This window comes from Brassica oleracea, chromosome C1 (genome assembly GCF_000695525.1).
Source record: "Brassica oleracea var. oleracea cultivar TO1000 chromosome C1, BOL, whole genome shotgun sequence".
NCBI lineage: Eukaryota > Viridiplantae > Streptophyta > Magnoliopsida > Brassicales > Brassicaceae > Brassica > Brassica oleracea.
This window is the reverse complement of record NC_027748.1, coordinates 6,604,056-6,630,604: the sequence shown is the minus strand read 5'-3', so window position 1 is coordinate 6,630,604 and position 26,549 is coordinate 6,604,056. Positions and strand designations below refer to the sequence as shown.

The window sequence follows — 26,549 nt, the reverse complement described above, 5'->3', positions numbered from 1 at the left end:
AACTTTATTGATCAAAATATAAGGAGAACATTTACAAGGTAAAACTGTGGTCTATCTAACTATCTATAGAGAAGGCAAATAGCTAATCTGAAAAATGATAGGTAAATATAATTGTGTCAACAAGCACTAACTACAAACCATCTTTCGCAACAACCTTTCAAGCTTGTGATTTCTAGTGTACTGCAGAGATGAAATGCGGTTTCAGATTGATCTATCAATGGCGCGAGCAATAACATCCACCGTAGTGCCTACTCCACCATGTCTTCTAGAATTTCTCTCTTTCCGGATCGAGTAACTACCCCTTGGAACAACAGCTTTAGTAGAATGCCACCAAGTCTAACTTGATTAGAAACAAGCAGTATGGTGATTGTGTCGTCCCAGTCTGGTGTAACTGAATGACCAAGTAGCCCACCTGCTACCTTCAGCCAGAGAGTGAATGTAAAAGGGCAAGCGAAGTAAAGGAAATTGCATATTTTTTTGTTATGCATGATCATTTGATGACGATTTGCATAGTTGCATATCATTGTGGAAGCATGAAATATACATATATATTCTCCATATGATGTGGATAAGGAATAGAAATGATGTTAGGCTCATATCACTTATCTAATTTTTTTAGGTTCATATCACTTGTACTCCTTGTAAGAGAGCCCCTGGATATGTAAAATGATATCATATAAACATATGTAAAATGATATGTGCATCTTGATTTTCTATTGTCCAGTCTATAATAAATTAAGTCATTCACCCAGGGTTCTAGTTTTCCAGTTGTGAAACATATACTTCACATTCTGATTTTGTATTCAGAACGACTGAGAGATGGATGAGGGCTAACGATGTTTGCCACTTGCAACCATATCAACTCATGTATAACCGGACTTCTGATTACCTCTTCGCTTTTTAACTTACATTTAAAATAAATTAATATAACATCATCTTTTTAACTTACATTTAAAATAAATTAATATAACATCATCTTATATTGGAATTTTTTTTAAATTAAAATAACATCATCTTATATTGGAATTTTTTTTAGAATTACTTTAGGCGCTAGTCGAGCGGTAATCTTAGGCCTAATGAGTTACCAAAAATTAAAGGATTACGCGGAGTATACACGGAGCCTAGTTTCTATATATTTTAAATTATAAATATATGTATGTCCCTTATATATTAAAGGAGAAGCACTGTCATTTAATGTGTTCACATTACGTTTGCTACGTGGCAGCTTCACAACGATTTGAGAACGAGTACGTTGACGTGTCACGTGCAGAGAACTTCTCAGTCAAACTCTACATAAATGCGTTCACACTATATACTATTTTACGTTTTTTCAATATAAAACTCACATACACGTTCTTTGAACAAAAATGTCTTTTAATGTTAATTACGGTATTTTTTTATATATTTATCAACCATCTTTATATGTTTTTTACATACACATACATGTAAGAGTGGACATGAATCGAATATCCGCGGTTTTGGAAGTATTCGTGATCCAATCTGTTTCGTCCGAATAATCAATTATCCGATTTGATTCGTAGCCATCCAAATATACACTGTCCTGGAAAATTAGATTTTTAACCGGTTTCGATCCGTAAAAATAAATAAAGAAATTAAAAATAAATAAATAAACAAAAATTATACAAAATATTAAATTGTCAAAAAAATATAAAATAATAAAATTTTATTACAAAAATAAAAAAAAACTTATTTATTTTTTTTTGAATACTAATACCTAAATTAATAAATTTAGTAAATAAAAATATTGTAAAACTTATATAGAATATATTATTTATATAACATATATATATAATTCATCAAGTATATGTACATATAAGCATATAACGGATCGGATCCGATCGAATATCTGTTTTTTTTAATATTAGTATTTGTGATTTATTTCATTTTTACGGATATTGCATATTAGTATTTGCTTTTCTTCGTAGAGTTACAAATATTCAGATTTTTTGTTCGAATAGAAAAGGATAACAAATCAAATCAAAGTTTACAGATATTTTCCCCAGCTCTACATACATGGACACATTGACATGAATACATATATAACTAAATATTCACTACAAGTGAAGGATTCTAATTCTCTTGAAAGCTGAAATATTCTTTTTGTAATGTTTCCATTCACCATCGACCAAAATGTAATGAAATGATTTATCTTAATATTTTTTTTCTTCAATTATTATCTAGATTTGATTTGATTTTTCATGCATTTAGAAATTATAATATGAAACTATTGGTTTGACATCAGGATTGTCTAAAATTCATGTTACATGAAACCACACAAATAGTTTTTGGTTATCATTGAAAAATCTAAAAACTTCAAGCATTTTAATCGAATAAACAGAATAAATATTGATTTAGGATGAAAATTATATTTTAGTAGATTAAAAATAAATAAAAAGCTAACATAAAACCGAACTGATATCCAAATTAAACAGACCTAATATTTTTTTATCCTAAAAAAATAAAATAAAAATAAAAAAATTCATTATACGCAAGTCGCAGGTTATTACCTAGTATATTAATACATGTGAAACTTAAACCAAAAAACAACATAGGCCAGTGGTACGTGAGGCATTTGTTGCGGCAAGAGTTATTGGGGTTTGATCCTACTGCGATGCAATCCCACATCAACTATTTTTTTCTAAGAGGAATCTTGAAGTCTTCTATAAATAGATAGAGAAAGGTATGGGCATGTTTTATGGTCCAAACATTTGTCATCAGAGTCCAATATTTTACTGTTTAAATTGGTTTATATCTGATTTCTGGTCGATTAGTCGGCCATTAATCGGTTTATAAGCGACTAATTGAGTTTTTGATTAATTGTACCGATTTGGTTAAAATCACGGCGATGAACTGCCGTTGAAGTCGGCTAGGCCCCCGTGTTTTATAACAGGAGATATTTAGCTAAACAATTAAGAGATTTTGCAAGTTTAGTGGACAGAGTAAAATGAATAGGATACTAGTTTCACTATTAGAAAGAAGACCAATCAAGAAGTTGAATAGTTTTTCGGGTCTTTTGGCTTGTTTGTAAGAGTTTGGGAGAGCTTAGGGAAATCTGTAACGAACCAAGACTATCTCTTGGTTCTTAATATCAACTAGTCCTTTGTTCATTAGTTTCTTGTTTCCTAATCGACAATTTTACAGAAGATAAACAGTAAAGGAAATCGTTACTGTTTCTACCAAATCTCTTATGTGTTGTTCTTAGCAATTAAACTCAATTATGCTATTAGAAGAATTAATCATAAGCTTGTGATGAGACTAGACACTAATTCCATTAGAGTTACCTCGCAATCCATTCTTTCTGTGATCTCACCATGTCCTGGAATACTATCATCAAAGTCCTGCGATTACAATTTTTATTAAACAAAGGTTTTTGTTAAAGGTTAGATGTGTATCGTAAGTAAAGCATAGCTAAAATTTGGTGATGTTGATACAGACATTGATTTTGAACGCTCTTTCAAAACCCCGCTAGAAGAAAAGACTCACTGAAAGGTGCTATGATTGATGTGAACAAACCGAGGCACAAAGCATGCCACACTGTACAGGGAGGACCTCCATTTCCTTCCAAGGAAACTGTAAAAGTATAGAAAGGAAAGGGAAACAGAAATAACCGCCCAAACGTAAAACATGATTTCAAATGAAGCCTAACATGTAACCGCAACCGCCGGAGTAGATTTGCGTCCAATTCAAATGCTTACCCTAGCTCTTGATATATGGTGATAGTTCCCACCAAACCGCAATAGGACAGACATAGAATCCTATGACCGGTTGCTTATTAACAAGTCTTCTAATTAGTTCATAATCACTGATAGAGAGTCCTCAACCATGATTTCATTTACAATACCATCCACACTCTCTGCCCTTCTCTCTTATTCATCCACATCATCACCAAGTTTGGTAACGTTCATAATAAATGCTGATTGATAAAACCGACAATCCTCCTCCATATAATCATCACGTTACGTACCAGACATTTCCTGTCTACATAATACTTTACCATATGTTTTTTTTTTTGTAACACCGCTTGCCATAGTTTGAATGATAAAAGTAAACCGAATCAAACCGAACTTTATTTACAAAGGAAAAATGTAATAAAGAAAGTTCTATAGGTGGTCACACTTAGGCCTCGAACTTTTATCTGAGATCCGGGTTCGATCCGAGATCCGATCTGGATCCGATCTGAAAATCCGGATATACGGAGGGGCCGAATCCGGATCCGGATAGCAAAATGTTGGATCCGTCAAAGCCGGATCCGGATCCGGATATCTTGATTTTTTAGTCCGGATATCCGGATCTGTAAGTTTTATTAATAACTATTTCAAAAATAGTAATATCTATATATAAAACTAATTTTATTTGATATATTTTTATTTTTATAATAGTATATGTAAATTTTTTAATATTATACATATAAATAATTAAAAACATTATATATTTTTTTATTTTTAAATTATTATTAATATTGTATATATATATTTGTGACAAAAAAATATATTGTATATATATTAATATTATTTATTTATTTATTTTAAGGATCTAGATCTGAATCCGGATATCCGCTGGATATTATAATTTTTAGAAGGATATCCGACCCCTGGATATCCGAAAACTCCGGATCCGGATAAAAATAGTAAAATTATGGATCCGCCGGATAAGGATCCAGATCCAAATACTTTAAAATTGTTCGGATACCCGATCAGTTCTTGGCCGAGTCACAATGGCAATCTGTACGTGTGGAAGAGAATGCAAGCAAGCAAAAAAAGCATTGCAAGCATCTGTGACTCTGTGAGAGTAGACAATTAAAAAAAAAAAAAAAAATCTCAAATATCAAAAGAAGAAAGCTTTTTTACTCTCTTGCAGATGATAAAGGAATCAGCTTCTTCTTCCTCACTCCTCACACTCCAAACCAATGGGATTCGAGAGCTCTTCATCAGCCGCAAGCAACATGAAACAACCACGAAAGTCCAACACAGCTCAACAATACTCCGTCGACGCCGGCCTCTTAGCCGACTTCGACCACTCAGTCAACTCCGGCAAGTCCTTCAACTACTCCAAGTCCATGATCTCCCCTCCCAACAACGTCCCCGACGAGCGCATCACCGCCTACCTCTCCAACATCCAAAGAGGCGGCCTCGTCCAGCCCTTCGGCTGCCTAATCGCCGTCCAAGAGCCTAGCTTCAGGATCCTCGGCGTCAGCGACAACTGCATCGACTTCCTCGGCCTCTCTCTCGCTTCCACCTCTCAACCAAACGAGCTCACCGTCAAGGGTTTGATCGGAATCGACGCCAGGTCGCTCTTCACTCCTTCCTCAGGAGCTTCCTTGGCCAAAGCTGCTTCCTTTACTGAAATCTCGTTGATGAACCCTGTTTTAGTTCATTCCAGAACCACCACCACGGCCCAGAAGCCCTTTTACGCTATCCTTCACAGGATTGACGCCGGGATTGTGATTGATTTGGAGCCCGCCAAGTCATCCGACCCGGCTCTGACTCTCGCCGGGGCCGTTCAGTCTCAGAAGCTCGCTGTCAGAGCCATCTCCAGGCTCCAGTCGCTTCCTGGAGGGGACATTGGTGCTTTGTGTGATACCGTTGTGGAAGATGTCCAGAGGCTCACCGGCTACGACCGTGTGATGGTCTACCAGTTTCACGAAGATGATCACGGCGAAGTTGTTTCAGAGATCAGACGCTCTGATCTCGAGCCTTACTTGGGTTTGCACTACCCTGCGACTGATATCCCACAAGCTGCACGGTTCTTGTTTAAACAGAACCGTGTAAGAATGATCTGTGATTGTAATGCCACTCCGGTTAAGGTTGTGCAGAGCGATGAGCTCAAGAGATCGCTTTGTTTGGTGAACTCTACACTAAGAGCTCCTCACAGCTGCCATACTCAGTATATGGCTAATATGGGTTCTATTGCATCTCTCGCGCTTGCTATTGTGACTAAAACCAAAAACTCCAGCAAGCTCTGGGGGTTAGTGGTGGGCCACCACTGTTCACCTAGATACGTGCCCTTCCCGTTACGTTACGCTTGCGAGTTTCTGATGCAAGCGTTTGGACTCCAGCTTCAGATGGAGCTTCAGTTAGCGTCGCAGCAAGCTGAGAAGAAGGCTATGAAGACGCAGACTTTGCTGTGCGATATGCTTCTCCGTGATACTGTTTCCGCTATCGTGACGCAGTCTCCTGGCATTATGGACCTCGTGAAGTGCGATGGAGCGGCGTTGTATTACAAGGGGAAGTGCTGGCTGGTTGGTGTGACTCCCAGCGAGTCGCAGGTTAAGGACCTGGTGGATTGGCTGGTGGAGAATCACGGTGATGAGTCTACAGGTTTGACTACTGATAGTTTGGTGGATGCTGGTTACCCTGGCGCTGTCTCTCTCGGAGATAAGGTTTGCGGCATGGCTGCGGCGGGGATCTCTTTGAAAGACTACTTGATTTGGTTCAGGTCTAATACCGCTAGTGCAATCAAATGGGGAGGAGCTAAGCATCACCCCAAGGATAAGGATGATGCGGGAAGGATGCATCCGAGGTCGTCTTTTAAAGCCTTTCTTGAAGTTGCAAAGAGCAGGAGCTTGCCGTGGGAAGCCTCTGAGATCGACGCGATTCATTCCCTGCGGGTGATAATGAGAGAGTCGTTTACTATCTCAACGCCTGTTGTGTTGTCGTCTGGTAATAATAACGGTGTGGTGGGGAGAGATGCGAGTGAGCTTACTTCTTTTGTGTGTGAGATGGTTAGAGTGATTGAAACCGCGACTGCGCCTATCTTTGGTGTTGATTCTAATGGATGTGTCAATGGTTGGAATAATAAAACCGCCGAGATGACGGGGCTGGGAGCTGGTGAAGCTATGGGTAAGTCGCTTGTTGATGAGATTGTTCAGGAGGAGTCACGTGGAGCTCTTGAGAGTGTCTTGTCTAAAGCCTTACGAGGTGAAGAGAAGAAGAACGTAATGCTTAAACTGAGAAAGTTTGGTAACAAGGATTCATCTTCTTCTGATGTGTGTGTTCTCGTTAACTCATGCACGAGTAGAGACTATACGGAGAAAATAGTCGGTGTCTGCTTCGTTGGTCAAGACATGACTGGCGAGAAGGCAATAACGGATAGGTTCATCAGACTGCAAGGAGACTACAAGACGATTGTCCAAAGCTTAAACCCATTGATTCCACCTATATTCGCATCTGATGAGAACGCTCGTTGCTCAGAGTGGAACGCAGCAATGGAGAAGCTCACCGGGTGGTCGAAGCACGAGGTGATTGGGAGAATGCTACCGGGTGAAGTCTTTGGAGATTTATGTAAAGTGAAGTGCCAAGATACACTCACAAAGTTCTTGATCTCTCTGTACCAAGGCATTGCTGGTGGTGGTAATGTTCCAGAGAGTTCGCTTGTTGGTTTCTTTAGTAAAGAAGGGAAGTACATAGAAGCATCCTTAACGGCGAACAAGAGTACGAACACGGAAGGGAAAGTCATAGGATGTTTCTTCTTCTTGCAGATTATCAATAAAGAATCGAGTTCTAGCTCACCAGAGGTGAAAGAGAGCGCTCAGAGTTTCAACGAGTTGGCTTACATAAGGCAAGAGATCAAGAACCCTCTCAACGGTATCCGGTTTGCGCATAAGCTTCTTGAATCCTCGGAGATTTCAGAGAACCAGAGGCAGTTTCTGGAGACTAGTAATGCTTGCGAGAAGCAGATCGCAACGATAATAGAAGACGCTGCCTTGAAAAGCATTGAGGAAGGGTAAAGAAACATTACATCTTGAACCTTCTTCATCTATTGTTTTTTTTTTTTTACATGTTGTATCTGAAAAAACTGAAATGGTTTTGTCAGCAAGTTGCAACTGGAAACAGAGGAGTTTCGACTTGAGAGCGTTTTGGACACAATCATAAGCCAAGTGATGATTATGTTGAGAGAGAGGAAGTCACAACTCAGAGTCGAAGTCTCCCAGGAGATCAAAACTCTGCCTCTCTATGGCGACAGAGTAAAGCTTCAGCTCATTCTTGCTGATCTTCTGCGCAACATTGTGAACCATGCCCCCTTCCCAGATAGTTGGGTAGGAATCAAGATCTCACCAGGCCACAAGCTTGCACGCGACAATGATCGCTATATCCATCTACAGTTCAGGTATAACGTCCTTTGAACAATGCAGATTTTGAGTGTTTTTTAACTTAAGAGTTTGGTGTTGTTTTGGTGGTAGGATGATACATCCTGGGAAAGGACTTCCTTCAGAGATGCTAAGTGATATGTTCGAGACCCGAGAAGGATGGGTCACGCCTGATGGGTTAGGACTAAAGCTTTCAAGGAAACTGCTGGAGCAGATGAATGGTCGTGTGAGTTATGTTAGAGAAGACGAACGTTGTTTCTTTCAAGTGGATCTTCAAGTTAAGACAAGGTTAGGTGTTGAGACCATAAGAACAGAGGCTGGTTCAAGCATATAGTAGAAACCATGAGTTACAAAAGCATATATATAATAAAATGTGATGAATTTTGATCCTTCTACGTACGGTCTGAATGTAAGTGTATCATTCAAACAGAGCTTCCATTATTTATTATCAATAAGATGTATCTCAAATCATTCCAATGTACATGATTAAGCAAAGCCAAGACAACCATAACCATCAATTTACAGTACTTTTGACTGATCATCATCAGCATCAATTCATCATCATCATCCTAGAAACTGAATATTTACGTGTGAAACTAGAGGCAATAAGAGATTCATTTGTATGTCAGCTTCGATGTGTGCTTTTGTCCTGTGAATGCTCCATGTCCATGATGAACTAGTAAGATATAGATATATGAGTCATGAGTTAAACTTCAGAAGATAAAAATCATTTCATGATCATGTCTTTGTTATAAAACATTGTTTACCGGATAGCTAGATTCTGGTCCATCAAAGACAATAGGGTGGCACCTCCTGTCTTCGTTCATTAAGCTTGAGTTCTGGAAGTGAGCCATGAGTGCGGTTTTGCCTTGGATCCGGGCATAGGCCAAGGAAGCAACTTTCTCGCTGTTGAACTTATCCCATTTTTTCCCATCAAAGGCCTATCAAACATATCACAAGCATAAGCACTCACTCATCCCCAATATTTTCAGTCTCTAGGAGACAATACTCAAAACATTTTTGTACCTCGTACAAGGCAATGATGAAAGTAGGAGACACCAAGTTGATAAACGCATAGCCCACATTGCATTTATTCTGCACACAAGAAAAAATTGAGAGAGAAGATCAAAGAATATTAATCACATTATGGTATTCTTTACCTTGAAATCAATAGGCAGATATAGAAAATCATAAGTTCCTCTGTTAGTCTCGTCAATGGCAGCTAACAGCATCTTCCTAGTATACCTGAGAACAAGCAAAAAAAGATGAGTTATTTCGGATCATGATCGGTGCATAGCCAAAGTCGTCAGAGAAGAAGTCTTACTTATTAGGGATGTTTTTGATCATCAAGGTTGTCCGTAAATCTTCACCGCTCATGATCTTACTCAAGTCAAGCTGAAACTGTGTCTTGCTGTCCACTTGGTTCATGTTACTACCGTCAATTGAAGCCGTTGTTGCAACAGGCCACTGGTAAGAAGAGACACTGCCCGTAAAAAGTTGACTATGTCTTAGAGAAGAAACCATTCTGAAACTTGGGGAGCCAGCTTCACGCATGTTTCTTGGTGCTGCATCACCACTTGCTCCTCGGAAAGCTGCTGAACCCATGGATGAAGTCTCAGAAGACCTCCTAAAGAATCCAGACGGTGCGGATCCAACATGGGTGGATCCGTTTAGAGCCGAGTATGGAAACATGTGAGCTTTTCCGTTTGAAGGGAACTGATTCATATGCCAGAGTGAAGAGCTAGGGAACTCTGATCCAGATAATGAGTTCAAAGAGCCATACGAGGAAGCAGTACCACAAGACTGCGTTTGCTGATAAGCAGAAGCTTTGTGGCTCGTTGGAAACAGATGATCCAAGTGGCTAACTCTTTGAGAATTCAGAATAGAAGAAAGCGTTGGACTCAGTGGAGACCTGCTGAGACTTTGTAGAGGACTATGATCAACAGGGCTGTTACCCCAGTAGTTCCCAGCAGGAGATCTGGCTAAAGGAGAGTCAGCAAGATTCAGGTAGCTGCGTGAATCATCCTGCTCATACTCTGGATTCGTTTGCAACATCATGCTAAAGAAACCAAACAGAAACAGAAATGATATTAGTTCATAATAGTTTTATTCAAAGTTAGTTTTGTTAGTAAACACTCACTTGCGACGAGCACCACCAGGACGGCTATGTTCAAGCTTGATACGCTTTCCAGCAATGTCAGTCCTGTTCAAAGCTTTGAGAGCTGAATCAGCCGATCTAACGTCAAAAAATTCAACAAATTTGTGATGCCTCTTATTTGGTGTTTCCCTTATCTGCTTTTTTTGTCACAAGAATAATAGCTTACACAAACGTTAAACCATTTATTGCAAACCTCTAAAAGAGAAAAACCTAAAGCAAGCAAAAGCTCATCATCACCTCCTTGATCTCTCCATAAGATCCAAATATGTTTTCGAGGTCTTTGTTTGATACTGATGGAGCCAAGTTGAATACCACAAGAGTTCCTTGATTAACATCTTTCTCTGATGGATTATCCTATCAAAATGAAAAAAAAAAAAAAACTACCATATACCAAAACACAAAGTGTAAATAGTAATGTAATAAAAGATGGTGAAAGAATATTTAAAACCTTAGGGATGGAGAAGTGTATGTCAAGTTTCCTCCCTTTAAGCATCTTGGTTTGTAAGGCTCGCATAGCTGCTCTCGAAGCACGGATATCGTAGTAAGAGACCATTACAAAACCCCTATGCTTGCAGGCTGTATACAGAGTTCGGATGTCTCCATATTGCTGCCAAGATCAAATCATTATATTTCTGGTAATGGTTACAAAAAAAAAAAGAGGAGAAGTTACCTCAAAGATAGCTCTGAGTTCTGAATCATCAACGGTGCTATTAATATTCCTAACAAACAGAGTCCTTGAAGGGTGTTCACCATAAGGATGCTCGCCAGCAACTGATCCCATTCCGTTTTGGAAATAACCATTTGCAGTTTTGGAGTCAGCAAAACTCATTCTTGGGAGGTCAGACTCTAGTTCAAGACCTCCTCCGCTACCAAATAAGTCATACTCTTCCGAGTCATCTAATGTATTTGGCAATGAAGTTAAGTTTATCTCATCCATTAGACCAGCCAGAAGCTGTTCCTCATCCATTGGATGTGAGTCATGATCATCATTGAAATGGTTTAACCCGGAAGCAATTTGATCAAGAGGATTGACTGCAAGAAGAGATAAGTGATTAGAACATAACAATTTGAAAAGAAGAGGGAGGTTTGTGGTTAAGTAAGTACATACGGTTTTGTTGTGGAAGAAGAGGCAGAGAGCTGGAAAAGAAGGAAGTATTATCACTTGAAGCATTGGAGAATTTTCCATTTGGGATATTCATTTGGTGAAGAATGATTATCAATGAAACCTGCACTTTGATTAACTCTTTGCTTCTTATTTGCAACAACAATGAAAATAATGGTTTTTATTAAGATGATGAATGCAGCTTAGAGATGAGCAGAGGAAAATAAAATTTTCAATTTCTACAAACCCTAAAACTATAATTCTGATGAGGTTAAAACGCTAATCAAAGTCTAATTTCGAGAACTGAAGCAAGTCAATGAAGCTTGGAAAATAGTATTAAAAAAAAAACCCTAATTTGAATCACTGAGAAGGTTAACAGTGATTGATCATCCAAGCCAAGCCAACAAGTCTATGATTGAAAAGAAACCAACTTTCACCAATTCGAGCACGAGCAAGTTCAGTTTGAAATTAGGGTTGAAAGATCGAAACCTTTTTTAAAAAAATATCAGAAACTATAAAAAAAAAAACCGAAACTTTAAACAGAGGAAACAGTAAGAAGAAGACATTGGAGGGACCAAAGAATGAGAAACCTTTTGTTTTGTTTTGTTTTGTTTTGTTTTGTTTTGTTTCACTCACGATCACACGTTACCGAACCGCTTTTTTCTCTCTTTCTCTCCCTCCCTATGTCTTGGTATATATATGCAACATTGGTAAACCAGAATATAATTTTTATTCCCTACTATTTTTATTTTTTCAAAGCATTTAAAAGGGAATCTTTATTGGATGGATGGAGAGAGGAGTCGTGAGCCCCAATAACAATGGCGAATGATTGAAGTAACAAAGGACCAACTGGTGGAGGAAACATTTTCCAACTCTCTTTTTAAAAAAAAAATTTCCAACAAGTGGGCATGTGGGTTCAGTTCGTTTAGGTTACTCGGCCATTGGCTATTAGTTCGATTTGCTCGAAAATTTACCAAATTGAATAGAAAAATTCAGCCCAAATACATTTCCTAAACACCACGAATCTTGAACTTTATATTGTAACAATAAAAATATAAGACAGACATATATTTACTAGTCCCTCTGTTTCATGCTCTCTCGGTTCCGAGAATTAAAATGTTTTAGATTTTTTACTTATTTAACAAAGACAGATTTTCTATATGTTTAAGGTGTTTTTTATACTTTTAAAAAACATTAAATAAAAATATTTGAATTGATCAAATTTTATTGGTGAAAAGTTATTGGAAATCGTATAATAAAAAAAATTAAATTATAAACATTTATTGAATTCTTAATAAGCGTGAACACTTTAGAAAATCTTACTTTCTGGAACAGGGAGATTAATAATTACCCGTTTCATAATACTTGATGTTTTGTAGTAGCACACAAAAATTAAAAAAAAATTACACTTATCCAAAAAAAATATTTTAAAGATATAATTTAAAAATCAGTTAACCAATTATAAAAGAGACTGTAAAATTTAATTGGTTGAATATTTTTCAATAAAATTAACCTTAAAATATCAAAACTTCATGTAAAATGAAACAAGATAGTCTTTCTAAAACATTATTCATATTGAAACGGAGGGAATATTATGTAACATAAATGTTTGTATAAGCTTTCTCATTATCCGGATCTCTACGTAGTTTTATATTAAAAATAGTAAATAATTATTACATTATAATATATAGATTGCCAACATATTTATAATTAAATAAGCTTATCAATACATCTTATCTATTAAAATAGATAAATTCTAAACATATTTATATTAATCAGTCTAGGTAAACAAAATCATTGGTACACCATGAATCATTTTACGAGTGATGAGAATATTATCAGAAATCAACTTCCCGGATATTTCCCCACAAAAGCACTGAGTTTCTGATGTTATATTTGGTAGCAGTGGTTTCAATCTCATGCAAGATTTTAGATATAATCTTGTATTGGACAGGGCAAAGGGTCGCATGTCAAACATTTGGGAGATTTGGGAGAGAAGGTTTTTTTTTTGGTAAAAGGGGAGAGAATTTTAGTGAGAGAGTCATCAACAAAATTTGCAACTTTTAATTGTTAATCAAGGTTCAACCCGCTTTTTGTTCCAGATAAAATTAGGTCTGCCTAGCTCGTTTAGGAGCCATTTTATTTTTGTACGCGAGCCACTCATGCCGATTTGACATCTTAGCAGTAGATATAAGACCATGATTAATCCGGAGTTCTTTAACTTCCGCTAAGAACCTCATCGTAAGAATCAAAGGTTAATCATGCTCTGAGAATATCCAATAACTATTAGTCTATTACTTAAAATGGAACTCATTTTATTACATGTGTAAGACATTAAATTCCAAGAAAGAAGAAAGCAAAATCTACATATTGGGTTACAGGGTAATGTAGGCCCAAAATAAATATTTTATTGGGCCAAAAACAAAGCCCATTATCTTGTGTCATAGGAAACCCTAGTTATCTCCTTTAAAACGCATTTTAGGTTTCTAGTTGCTGTTTTCAGAGTCTCCGTCGCATTGAGATCAATCTTAGTGAAGCAGCAAAAAAAAAAAAAAAATGGCGGTCCCGTTGCTTACGAAGAAGGTTGTGAAGAAGAGGTCTGCCAAGTTCATCAGACCCCAGAGCGACCGTAGAATCACAGTCAAGGTAACCACTTTCTCCGTTCGATCTTACGGAACCTATGCGTGTTCCTTTTTAGTGTTTTAGAGGACCATTCTCTGTCTGTAGAAACGTTACGATAATTAACTTGTCTCTGATGAAATATGGTGACTGACTTGAGTATCAAGAGAAGTTTGCAACTTTAGGACGAAACATGTTTTCTTTTTTGTCTTGGATCTTTTGTTTTGGTTATTGTCTCTGTGAACACATTGTGATTCTTTTTGTCTGAATTTTCAGGAAAGCTGGAGGAGGCCAAAGGGTATTGACTCCAGGGTTAGAAGAAAGTTCAAGGGTGTGACTTTGATGCCCAATGTGGGTTACGGATCTGACAAGAAGACGCGCCACTACCTCCCCAATGGGTTCAAGAAGTTTGTTGTGCACAACACGAGTGACCTCGAGTTGTTGATGATGCACAACAGGACCTACTGCGCTGAGATTGCTCACAACGTTTCGACCAAGAAGAGGAAGGCTATTGTGGAGAGAGCTTCTCAGTTGGATATTGTTGTTACCAACAGGCTTGCTAGGCTCCGTAGCCAAGAAGACGAGTGAAGAAACAAGCAAGCCACTTGGGATTGATTACTTGGTTGTTTTTTTGGGTTTGTTGCATTTCCTTTTGTTAGACGATTTTGTTTACTGTTTGTGTTTGCAATCAACAAAACATGAGTTTTGGTTTTAGGCAGACTTTGTTAAGACCTGTTTCTAAACTATCGCAGTTCAGTTTATCTCAAAGATTTATTAGAGTTTTTGGTCTGCAGTTATGTTATTAGAGTTTTGGCCGGAATGAATTAAACTTTTTCTGATTGCACAACTCCAAAAACTTCCACCTTTGTAACGAGAGCCGTTGGCTTTATATCTGTGTAACGTTACAGTGGTGTTGAGGGGTTAGGGGATGATGAGTTGTATCATTCAAGGTAAGAGACTTGTTTGTATCAAGGAGAGGTTGTGGGCTGTATTGGCTTTCTCCGCACAATGTGATCTCGGAAGAAGAGCCAGAGTATCAATCTCTCTGCTTTAGTTGCAGCGTACATCTTAGAGAGATTGCTAACGCCATCACAAAGGTAAACAGCTATGTTTCAAGACATGCCTGCTATGAAGACTACTAGAAGCTGAATGTTACTTCATATGACAAAAGGTGTGTTGTATTGAAATGAAAGAGAGACATTCCATAAATTACAGCATTTTTTTAGTAATGTTATCATACAAGTAATCGAAAGAGAAAGCTGAGAAGTCCTGCAGCTTCTTTACAGCCGAGTAATGTCTCTGCGAAATAAATAGATTAGAACAAAAAGGTGTTAATAAACTCATCAACTGAACAAGTGAAAGCCCAATTTGAAAAAAGCCTATTAAGAGATTTCTTTTATATATCGTTGGCCCAAAAGTGCATAAACTGCGTTACGCGAGGAAACGACGTCGTATCTTCACTAACACCTTTACAAGAAGAGAAGTACACTGTTCGGAGAAGAGAAGGCAGAGACGAAGAGACGATGGCGGTAGAAGACACACTCAAGCCTAATGTTGCTACGGAAGAATCGAATCCCAATTCTGTAGATCACCCGATCGATCGATACCATGAGGAAGGCGACGATGCTGAGGAAGGAGAGATCGTAGACGAATCGGGCAAATCCGCCGTCCCTGAATCGCATCCGCTGGAGCATTCGTGGACTTTCTGGTTCGATAACCCTTCCGTCAAATCAAAGCAGACGACTTGGGGAAGCTCCTTGCGATCCGTCTTCACCTTCTCCACCGTCGAGGATTTCTGGAGGTTGGTTGGTAGCTTTTTTCCTTCTTACAGTAATTCCACAATCTGGGTTTTGTTTAGATTCCGATTTCTCAGAGGAAAGTTATCTTCTTTGTTGTTGGTGTGTTAGATCTCATGAAGTCACTGTTCTCCTCTGTCTCTGAAGAATTTTGCTTGTTTGGTGTTTGGATGCTATTGTATTGGCTTTGACATTTTACTTTTGATTTGCAGTTTGTACAATAACATTCGGCATCCGAGCAAGCTAGCTAACGGAGCTGACTTGTACTGTTTCAAACACAATATTGAACCTAAGTGGGAGGATCCTATCTGCGCCAACGGAGGCAAATGGACTATGAACTTCCCTAGGGAGAAGTCTGATAAGCCCTTTCTTTACACCGTATGTAACTTGACATTCATATAGTTCTTGTTTCACACTATTCAGTCTCGAGTCTAATCCTTATTGGGTTGTTGTTGTCACTGTAGTTGCTTGCATTGATTGGAGAACAGTTTGACCATGGAGATGAAATCTGTGGGGCTGTTGTTAACGTTAGAACTAAGCAAGAAAGGATATCCATTTGGACTAAAAACTCTTCCAACGAAGCTGCTCAGGTACAAGACAAAAAAAGAACCCCCATCAAACTGTATCTCTCTCGCTCTGAAAAAAAAGACGTGGAAATTTCATTTTATTTAATGTTACAGGTGAGCATTGGGAGACAATGGAAAGAGTTTCTTGATTACAACAGCAGCATTGGTTTCATCATCCATGTAAAGAGGGTTTCTGTTGTTGCTAATTTCTGTTTTTTTTTTTCTTCTTTGGATCTCTCACTACTTGTTGTATTGTGTGTATTGGTTTGGTTTCTCTTCAGGAGGATGCGAAGAAGCTGGACAGGGGCGCAAAGAACACTTACACTGCCTGAAACCTAACAACCTCTCAAATATTTTCACCTTTTCTATTAAAGTCTTTGTATGTGAGAGATCTCTTTTTATATCATCAAAACATGACTTGACCACTTTCTTTGTTCTCGAGTGTTGATTGGCAACCATTTCATTTACTACTAGTATATTAATTATGAAAGATTGTGTATTCTCACTTGATTTACAAAGTACATCAGAGGGTTCTATTTAAGCTAGATACAGTTTAGATATTCCTAATAAGTAAGAGAAGCTAGCGTAACAGAGATATATACAAATAGACTTAGTCAAACGAGAATATCGGTACATTCTTTCATATCGGTATATTCTTTCACCTTCCCGCAGTGAGATCGTTTGCGCAGCGGACGGTCAGACTGGATCGGAAGTCGGTGAAGAGAGAGGTAGGTAAGCCTTTGGTGAAAATGTCAGCATATTGCAGTGCTGACGGGACATGGATAACCTTAACTTGACCTACTGCGACTTTCTCCCGAACAAAATGAAGATCAATTTCGATGTGTTTTGTTCTTTGATGCTTGACTGGGTTTGAAGATAGGCAGAACACCAATGTGGCTGTGCGCACGGGACAATGCAGTTCAAGAAGAAGATTGCGTAGGAAGCATGTTTCAGCTACTGCATTAGCAATGCCCTTGTACTCTGCTTCCGCGCTGGACCTTGAGACTGTTTGCTGACGCTTAGAGGACCAAGAGATCAAGTTGTCGCCGAGGTAGACTGCGTAACCGGAGGTAGATCGACGAGTGTCAGGGCATCCCGCCCAGTCCGCATCCGAGTAGGCCGTGAGAGTATTTGAAGACGATTTAAAAATCTGTAGGCCATGAGAGGAAGTACCTTGGAGGTAGCGCAAGATTCGACGTAGGGCACTCATATGTTGTTCTTTGGGATCATGCATGAAGAGACAAACCTGCTGGACCGCGTACGCTATATCTGGGCGAGTGAAGGTGAGATACTGTAGAGCGCCAGCTAGAGATCTATACTCAGTTGCATTTTTGATACGATCTCCAGTATTTGCTGAAAGTTTGGAGTTCACGTCAACTGGTGTAGAAACTGGCTTACACTCTGCCATCCCAGCCCGAGCTATGATCTCAGTCGCATATTGCTTTTGTGTGAGGAGGACGCCAGCGTTGTTATAATCAACTTTGATTCCAAGGAAATAGCCGAGGCGTCCCATGTCTGTGATAGGAAACTCCCGCTTAAGCTGATCAATGATGCCTGCAATCAACTCAGTAGAGGAACCGGTTAATACTATGTCATCTACATAAAGTAGTAGATAGGCCAGTTGTTGTCCTTTGCGGTACACAAAGAGGGAAGGGTCGCATTTGCAGGAGACAAACCCAAGGCGAGATAGGTATGAAGCAAACCGAGCATTCCAAGCACGAGGAGCTTGTTTTAAGCCGTATAGCGCCTTGTTTAACTTACAGACGTGATGTGGTTTTGTTTTGTCTACGAAACCAGGCGGTTGATGCATGTAAATTGTCTCATTAATGGTGCCGTGGAGGAAGGCGTTCTTGACATAAAGCTGGCGCATATCCCAACCGCGCGATACCGCGATGTTCAACACAGTACGTATTGAAGCAGGCTTGACAACAGGAGCGAATGTTTCCTCATAATCTATGCCTTGTTGTTGAGATTTCCCGTTTGCGACCAGACGTGCTTTGTGTCTTCTCGTCACTCCATCTGCATCATTTTTATGCTTGTACAACCACAAAGAATTTATAATGTTAGCTCCATAAGGTCTAGGTACTAGACTCCAAGTTCTATTTTTAATCTGAGCATCATACTCATCTGTCATAGCTGGGTTCCGATTCGGATCTGCTAGAGCTTTTTGGTGGCTTGTAGGTAATCTAGACACAGAAGAAGTGTATAAAGAAATGATTTGTTTTGGCTTATGAACCCCCACCTGACTTCTAGTAACCATCCTTGTAACCGGTATGGATGGTTGAGGAGGAGGATTGTTTGAGATTGAACTCGAAGTCGTAGGTGGAGGAGGATGTGAGACCGACACATTTGGCTGAGGGGCTTGAAGAATGTTTTGGAAGATTTGTGAAGGAGAGTCAGGCTCAAGAAAATCAAAGACCCGAGGATTAAGAGATTCTTTTTCAGCTTTTGGGAAAGTTTGCTCATCGAAAACAACATGTCTAGACATAATTATTCTATTGGTTTTCAAGTCTAGACAGCGATAGCCTCTATGATGGAGAGGATATCCAAGAAACAAACATGGAGTGGATCTTGCAGCAAGTTTGTTCTTGTGGTTGTTGTTTGTATTAGGAAAACAGAGGCAGCCAAAAATTCGAAGATGGGTGTAAGAAGGAGTTTGATTAAACAAGATGAAATGAGGGGTTTTGTTACCAATCGCAGAAGATGGCAAGATGTTCAGAACATGAGCAGCAACATGGAGCGCTTCTGTCCAATAGGATGTTGAGAGATGAGCTTGAAACAAAAGCGTCCGTATAGCATTGTTAAGAGTTCTGATCATTCTTTCGGATTTCCCGTTTTGTTGGGATGTATGAGGGCATGAGAACCTGAAAGTAATGCCATTTTGAGCAAAGTGATCATGGAAACGAGAGTTGTCAAATTCACCACCGTTATCACACTGAAAAGATTTGATGTCTGTTTTGAACTGGTTTTTGACATAAGCTGAGAAATGCAAATATTTTGAGAAAACATCGCTTTTCCTGCGAAGAGGATAAACCCATAAATAATGTGAGAAATCATCAAGAAAAAGCACATAATAATGACATCCGCTGATACTTGGAACCGGTGAGGTCCAGACATCAGAATGTATGAGTTCAAAAGGATGAGTAGAATGAGTGATAGATTTCTCAAAAGGCAGTTTAATGTGTTTCCCAATTTGACAGGCATTGCAACAAGAGAGCAAGCTGTTTTTATTACACGAGATTGAACCAGAAGAAATAAGAGAGTTTAGAGTAGAGTTATTGGTATGGACCAAACGCTTATGCCAAGTAGAATGAGACTCGGTGGTGATAGCCGCAAGTGCCTTGGAGTTATTGAGAAGAGATGGCACCGGGTAGAGCTCACCTGTACTATCACTGCGGAGCAGTGTTTTCCGAGTGTCCAGATCCTTCACAGAAAAGCCATATGGATCAAATTCAACAGAACAAAGATTATCAGTGGTGAACCGATGAACAGAAACAAGATTCTTAATGATATTAGGAGCAACGAGAACATTTTTTAAGTGAAGCAGACGAGATTGAGTTGGAATGGAGGAATAACCAGAGAAAGAAACTGGTATAGATGAACCGTTACCAACTGTGACAGACTTTCCGGTGTTCTTATTAAAAACAGATTGGAGCATACCTGACGAGCTGGCCAAGTGTTCCGTAGCTCCGCTGTCCATAAACCATCCATTGTTGGAAGGGTTAGCAAGCGTCATAGTGTTGAAGGCCTCTGCAAAATCTCTTGTTGGCACCAAATTGGTATTTGCGAAGTGAGCTTCTGCCGGGGGAGTTGTCTGGAGTTGCTGAGCATAAGGACGTGGTTGAGACTGTCCATTAGGAAAGTTTTGCAAGGCATGAGAGAGGCATGTGGAGGTTGCTGCCAGTTGTTGTTGTTAGGACCATACCAGAACGGAGGAGGATTCCAGTTGTTGTAGTTTGGTCGCTGATGAAAGTTGTTGTTGTTGTTGTAACGTCCTCTGAATTTGTTTCCGCGTCTGTTACCACAGCCTGAATTGCTGCGGTGATTGTTGTGTTGTTGTTGAGGCAGATTTGTAGGCGTTGTGGCAACAAGGGCGGACGAGGAGGAGGAGTGATCATTATGTGAGGCAGTGACTTTTTGAGTCTTCTTAAGTCGAGTCTCCTCCATCTCCAGCATATTCTTTGCTTCCTCAAAGGTAGGAAAAGGTTTCTGATGTTTGATCACATTAAGGACGTAATCAAACTTCTCATTCAACCCATTCAACATGTACATTACCAGTGTTTTGTCTGCAACAGGGGCGTCAAGATTGGACAGGAGATCTGCTGTGGACTTCAACTCTTGGCAATACTCATGAACAGAGAGATCACCAATGGCTTTGTTCCGTAGGTCGTTGTCCAATTGCATCGCACACACTTCTTTGTTGTTTCTGAATTGGTTCTCAATCCGAGACCAAACATCGTGAGCATTGCCTCCTTTCTGAAAAGTTGATTTGAATAGAGGCTTTGCTAAAGTTCCATAGAGCCAAAATTTGACGATCGCGTCACGTTTGTGCCAGGCAACGTCGTCATCTCCCGTGGGGGTGGAACTTCCGTCAATGTGACCGAGAACGTCGAAGGTGAGACAGTGCATTAGTAGCAACTCTCTCCACGCATCATAGTTACATTCATCGAGGTCAAGGATCAATGGAATGTGAGTTTTAATATTCGTAACTCCAAAAACTCTCTCGGTCGAGGTGTTGGTAGCAGCCATCGAGAACGTAGAAGAGTGAAGGAGAAAAAATAATCAGAGAAATGGCTCTGATACCATGAAAGATTGTGTATTCTCACTTGATTTACAAAGTACATCAGAGGGTTCTATTTAAGCTAGATACAGTTTAGATATTCCTAATAAGTAGGAGAAGCTAGCGTAACAGAGATATATACAAATAGACTTAGTCAAACGAGAATATCGGTATATTCTTTCATATCGGTATATATTCTTTCAAATTATTCAGTATGTTCTTCCCAATTTGATTTGTGGTGCCTTGTGGTCTATCTCTAGACACATCAAAGACTTGTCAACAAACACACACTATAAACATAAACCCATTGATTGATACACAAGTTCAATTGATAAAAAACGGATAAATATTTCAAGAAAAGTTGGGCTTCAAAAGCCTGTAATCTTTTCATACATTAAATTGTTTCTCAATTGTCAAGGGTCCATGTACGAATTGGTCTTTCGGCGATTCATGACTAACCGCGATGTTGTACCGGTTTCTTTAAGATTGAACATGATTATAGTATTAAATCAAAGATTTTTTATGGGTCTATCGACCTTTTTTAACGATTTATGAAACTTTCGACATGTCGACTCGTATATTTTCAAAGACGAGACCTTCCAATAAATATTGTTTAGCATTGAACCGATTTAACTCGGTTTTTGACGGTGGCCGGTTAAGTAAGATGCGAGTGTCGGTAGGAGATCGAAAGTAAGGAGAAATGGGGAATCGTCAACTGTCTTAAAAGGACCACTTGGGACGACAAGATCTTGACTCGCAAGCCTTTTTTTAATTGCAGAATATTAAGATTACGCGGTTCAAACCTACGGTGTTTTATGCAAAAGTTTAACAATATGGTTTCGATCTTGTTTAATATAAAGAAAAAGGTATGTTATGTACAATCTTCAATATGGTGAAACCAGTTAAAATATTTAAAAGATCCTTACATAAACAAACGCACAAAAGGGTTTGAAAAAAAAAAGAAACATATGGATGCATGTGCAAGACCAGATCTAAATCTATGACTATTGTAATAATATTGTTGAGATCTTACACGCATTTAATTCAATCATTTTCGTAAACACATTTTTTTTTTCAAATTGATTAAATAGAACGCGCCTTCATCAAATCTCGATTAGTGAAAGAGGAAGAAGACATCATTAGTTTAGTGACTTTCTCTCTCTGTCACACTCAAAGCTTTATACTTTCTGCAAGCTCATTCATCACTGAAACAGAGCTAAAAACCAGAGATCTGAATAAGGGTACATAGATTTGGAGTCTCTCTCTGCAACAAGAAGATCTACATCAACCAGGTAACTCTAAAGCTCATCTTTTTTCAACTAGATCCGTTCTGGGTTTTTGATTCCAGTTGCTAAAGTTAGACTCTTTATACCTCTTTCATTCTTTAAATTGATAAAGTTTAGGTTTTTAGATCTTGATCATTGTTAGCTCATAGTAGAGTGTGTGTTTTACTGAGATTTGTTATAAATGCTTCAGGAGAGAGTTTCAATGGGTTCTAAGAATAATCCACCGAGATCGAGAAGTTCACTATCTCTAATCCTTGTGGTTGGTCTATGCTGTTTCTTCTACCTTCTCGGAGCATGGCAAAAGAGTGGCTTTGGTAAAGGAGACAGCATAGCCATGGAGATAACAAAGCAAGCTCAATGCACCGACGTCGTCACCGACCTCGACTTCAAACCTCATCACAACACAGTCAAGATCCCCGAGAGATTAGCTGATCCAAAACCAGTTTCTTTCAAGCCCTGCGATGTGAAGCTCAAGGACTACACGCCTTGTCAAGAGCAAGACAGGGCCATGAAGTTCCCCAGAGAGAACATGATCTACAGAGAGAGACATTGTCCTCCTGAGAATGAGAAGCTCCGCTGTCTTGTCCCAGCTCCTAAGGGTTACATGACTCCTTTCCCTTGGCCTAAGAGCAGAGACTATGTTCATTACGCTAATGCTCCTTTCAAGAGCTTGACTGTGGAGAAGGCTGGTCAGAACTGGGTTCAGTTTCAAGGGAGTGTGTTTAAGTTCCCTGGTGGAGGTACTATGTTCCCTCAAGGTGCTGATGCTTATATCGATGAGCTGGCTTCTGTTATTCCAATCAAAGATGGTTCTGTTAGAACCGCATTGGACACTGGATGTGGGGTATGTTCATGTTCATTTCTCTATCAAGAGCTTGTTTCATTTCTTGATTCTGACTAGGCCTAGACGTTTTTAGCCCAAACCGAAAAAAACGAAACCATCCGAATCAGTATACAAAACTATCCGAATGGGACTTAAAGAGCTGGTGTTTTCAGTTTCGGACTAAACGAGGATCTAAAAAATCCTAAATTAGTTAAATATGTTAATGTTTATATATATATATATATATATATTAAAGTAATTTAGATATTGTAGAGTATTTTAAAGATTTTATAGTTTGTTTTATTTGTTATTTTGCATATTTTTAGTTAGTCTAGGTAGTTTAACTCATTTTAGTTACATTTTTAAATAATTTATATATTTCAGACACTGGTTATACTTGGATCCAAACCGAACCCGACCTGAAAATTAGTAAAACCCGAACGGGCCTCATGAGCATAGTACTGAAAATCTGAAAGGCCCGAACGCTAATGCCTAATTCTGACGTTTTCCAATCTTCTAGGTTGCAAGCTGGGGTGCTTATATGCTTAAGAGGAATGTTTTGACTATGTCCTTTGCGCCGCGAGACAACCACGAAGCACAAGTACAGTTTGCTCTTGAGAGAGGTGTTCCAGCTATTATAGCTGTTCTTGGATCCATTCTTCTTCCTTATCCACCAAGAGCCTTTGATATGGCTCAATGCTCTCGATGCTTGATACCATGGACTGCAAACGGTAACTACTATATCAACCAAACAAAACAGGCACAGATTCAAAGTTTAAATATCTCATAATGTTGTTGTCTTTGCTTGTATCAGAGGGAACCTACTTAATGGAAGTTGACAGAGTCCTGAGACCAGGAGGTTACTGGGTCTTGTCAGGACCTCCCATCAACTGGAAAACCTATTACAAGACGTGGAACCGCACCAGAGCCGACCTCAAAGCCGAGCAAAAGAGAATAGAGGACATCGCAGAGTCTCTATGCTGGGAGAAGAAGTACGAGAAGGGAGACACTGCTATCTTCAGAAAGAAGATAAACGATAGGTCGTGCGATAGATCAACACCTGTCAACACGTGTAAGAGAAAGGACAGTGATGATGTCTGGTACAAGGAGATCGAAACTTGCGTGACACCGTTCCCTAAAGTATCCAACGAAGAAGAAGTCGCTGGAGGGAAGCTGAAGAAGTTCCCCGAGAGGCTATTCGCGTTGCCTCCGAGCGTCTCCAAAGGTTTGGTTAGTGGCGTTGATGCGGAAACGTATCAAGAAGATGTTAAACTGTGGAAGAAGCGTGTGGGTAGGTACAAGAGGATTAATAGCTTGATTGGTTCGACTAGGTACCGTAACGTGATGGATATGAATGCTGGTCTTGGTGGGTTCGCTGCTGCGTTGGAGTCTCCTAAGTCTTGGGTTATGAATGTGGTGCCAACTATTACTAAGAAGACGTTGAGTGTTGTCTATGAAAGAGGTCTCATTGGTATCTATCATGACTGGTAATAAACTCTCTACAATACTATTAAATGGTAATCTCTAGAGGTAATAAACAAGCAGTTTTTTTTAAAGATCTTTGCTTTTTGAAATCTTTGCAGGTGTGAAGGGTTTTCAACTTATCCGAGAACATATGATTTCATTCACGCTAATGGTGTCTTTAGCATGTATCAGCACAGGTAAAGATTTTAAATCCTAAAGCTAAGAACTTTCTGAGAATTAAGAATCTTCTTAACTTTGACCCAAAAGCTACAAACTTGTTGAGAATTTAGCAACACTTAATTAGGCATGGGTGTTCGAGTTCTGATCGGTTTTTCGGGTTCACCCCATTCTGGTTTTATATATGTTTGGATCGTGTTAAGGTTAATGATACTTTGGTTTGGTATATTTTATAACTTTGCCTAAAACTTATTTTGGATCTCATTTCGGGTTTGGATAACTTTTAGATATTATATCAAAATAAACATGAAATTTAATATCTGAGATACTTATTTAGGTTCCGAATACTTCTTTCGGATACTAATTCAGATTTTAGGAACATCTTTTTTGTTATCCGGGTTTTTGGGTTTTTCGGGTTACTAGTTCGATTTCGGGTAATAACCCTTCGGGCCAGGTACATTTTATAGCACCCTACAGGATTCATTTGGTAATAACACTTCAGAATCTGGTTTTTCAGTTCAAGTGCAGTTCCTCTCTTGGATTTCAGATATTTTGGCTAGGCCTACGCTTAACACTAAACAGCTAAGAACTTTCTGAAAAATCTCAGAGATAACTGCTGATTAATGGTTTGTTTTTCATTTGGCAGCTGCAAGATCGAGGACATTCTTCTTGAAATGGATCGGATCTTACGGCCGGAAGGGATTGTGATAATCAGGGATGAGGTTGATGTTTTGAACGATGTGAGGAAGATTGCTAATGGAATGAGATGGGACACTAAGCTGATGGATCATGAAGATGGTCCTCTCGTTCCGGAGAAGATTCTTTACGCCGTTAAACAGTACTGGGTCGCCGGCGACGATGCAAACAATCAGTCATCGTCTGCTGATAGTAGTGAAGAAGAGTAAAGAAACTCAGGTATTGGTTTCTACAGTTCTTGTAAGTCTTACATATTTTACGATATTTGACCCCAAAGTTTTGTTAAGTTCAGTTAAGCCCACACAATGCGTTTTGGTATTTTATCAGGTGATGTTTAAAAGTTGGAAATGTGAAGCTATTTTATGACACCTGGAAAATTCTTCTTATCAAAGGAATCAGAATTTTCATGAAAGAAAGGGGTCGAAAGTTGAATTACATTATAGATGATTAAGATGAATATGTGCATTTATGTTTGTTTTTTATGTATTCGAAGGAACAAAAAAAATAGTTCCTTGTGTCTTTTTTTTTTTGCAAGATAGTTGAATCCTTGAACGTTTTTATGATACTATGATGTGAACTTACAAAAATAAGTCAATAACTCAGATTTTAATTTTCATTTATTTTTATATAAATGTTTTGGTTTTAATTTTAAATTGGTATATATTATAATATGTGTCTATCAATTTTTAAAACATAATAATTTTACTGTATATTTTTTCATTGAATAGATTGTTTTAAACTCTCACATATATTTATATATATTTTTGGATTATTATTTCATTATTAAAATCGTAACTATATATATATAAAGATTAGTAAAATATTGTTTTATTGTCATATTCAAAGATATTGTAACATTTCACAAATTTAGAAAGTTTTTAAAAAATTAAGCTTTTCGCTTCATAGATTTATATTATCGAGTAAATAATTAAACATTTAGTTTTTGTTTAATTTTTAAAATAAGATATATAGTTT

The 26,549-nt window shown here is 38.6% G+C and overlaps 6 protein-coding genes and 1 long non-coding RNA gene across 8 annotated transcripts; 4 read left to right on the top strand and 3 right to left on the bottom strand.

Annotated features, from left to right (window-relative positions):
- Nucleotides 1-3,299: 3,299 nt before the first annotated feature.
- LOC106303317 lies at nucleotides 3,300-3,795 on the bottom strand. Its single transcript, XR_001262483.1, has 3 exons — nucleotides 3,717-3,795; nucleotides 3,457-3,591; nucleotides 3,300-3,359 (listed from the first exon to the last, which is right to left on the bottom strand). It is a non-coding gene; the product is annotated as an uncharacterized LOC106303317 (long non-coding RNA).
- A 996-nt stretch (nucleotides 3,796-4,791) lies between these two features.
- Nucleotides 4,792-8,578, top strand: LOC106305038 (phytochrome E). Its single transcript, XM_013741420.1, has 3 exons — nucleotides 4,792-7,743; nucleotides 7,834-8,127; nucleotides 8,201-8,578. Exons 1-3 carry the CDS (start codon nucleotides 4,928-4,930, stop codon nucleotides 8,439-8,441), a joined length of 3,351 nt encoding a protein of 1,116 aa, XP_013596874.1. The 5' UTR covers nucleotides 4,792-4,927; the 3' UTR covers nucleotides 8,442-8,578.
- LOC106305048 (protein MEI2-like 3) lies at nucleotides 8,526-12,028 on the bottom strand. The gene is made up of 10 exons (XM_013741429.1): nucleotides 11,374-12,028; nucleotides 10,936-11,297; nucleotides 10,714-10,872; nucleotides 10,503-10,619; nucleotides 10,248-10,399; nucleotides 9,432-10,166; nucleotides 9,268-9,352; nucleotides 9,134-9,202; nucleotides 8,875-9,048; nucleotides 8,526-8,783 (listed from the first exon to the last, which is right to left on the bottom strand). The coding sequence occupies exons 1-10, from the start codon at nucleotides 11,462-11,464 to the stop codon at nucleotides 8,733-8,735; spliced, it is 1,995 nt and encodes a 664-aa protein (XP_013596883.1). The 5' UTR covers nucleotides 11,465-12,028; the 3' UTR covers nucleotides 8,526-8,732.
- Nucleotides 12,029-13,864: 1,836 nt separating this feature from the next.
- Nucleotides 13,865-14,765, top strand: LOC106342368 (60S ribosomal protein L32-1). The gene is made up of 2 exons (XM_013781282.1): nucleotides 13,865-14,013; nucleotides 14,263-14,765. Exons 1-2 carry the CDS (start codon nucleotides 13,924-13,926, stop codon nucleotides 14,572-14,574), a joined length of 402 nt encoding a protein of 133 aa, XP_013636736.1. The 5' UTR covers nucleotides 13,865-13,923; the 3' UTR covers nucleotides 14,575-14,765.
- Nucleotides 14,766-15,455: 690 nt separating this feature from the next.
- On the top strand, nucleotides 15,456-16,818 carry LOC106321728 (eukaryotic translation initiation factor 4E-1-like). Its single transcript, XM_013759999.1, has 5 exons — nucleotides 15,456-15,787; nucleotides 15,995-16,160; nucleotides 16,247-16,372; nucleotides 16,463-16,528; nucleotides 16,630-16,818. The coding sequence occupies exons 1-5, from the start codon at nucleotides 15,510-15,512 to the stop codon at nucleotides 16,678-16,680; spliced, it is 687 nt and encodes a 228-aa protein (XP_013615453.1). The 5' UTR covers nucleotides 15,456-15,509; the 3' UTR covers nucleotides 16,681-16,818.
- Nucleotides 16,819-20,080: 3,262 nt separating this feature from the next.
- On the bottom strand, nucleotides 20,081-21,097 carry LOC106330128 (serum factor response D-like). Its single transcript, XM_013768673.1, has one exon. It carries the CDS (start codon nucleotides 21,095-21,097, stop codon nucleotides 20,081-20,083), a length of 1,017 nt encoding a protein of 338 aa, XP_013624127.1.
- Nucleotides 21,098-22,116: 1,019 nt separating this feature from the next.
- LOC106308635 (probable methyltransferase PMT14) lies at nucleotides 22,117-26,174 on the top strand. 2 transcript variants are annotated; one of them, XM_013745776.1, is made up of 6 exons: nucleotides 22,117-22,420; nucleotides 22,605-23,258; nucleotides 23,758-23,968; nucleotides 24,052-24,724; nucleotides 24,821-24,898; nucleotides 25,525-25,783. In XM_013745776.1, the coding sequence occupies exons 2-6, from the start codon at nucleotides 22,617-22,619 to the stop codon at nucleotides 25,781-25,783; spliced, it is 1,863 nt and encodes a 620-aa protein (XP_013601230.1). In that variant the 5' UTR covers nucleotides 22,117-22,420; nucleotides 22,605-22,616. The 2 variants fall into 2 exon arrangements, with proteins under 2 accessions (XP_013601230.1, XP_013601235.1); XM_013745781.1 differs by lacking the exon at nucleotides 22,117-22,420 and adding an exon at nucleotides 25,902-26,174 and having other exon boundaries at nucleotides 22,617-23,258; nucleotides 25,525-25,793.
- Nucleotides 26,175-26,549: the final 375 nt, after the last annotated feature.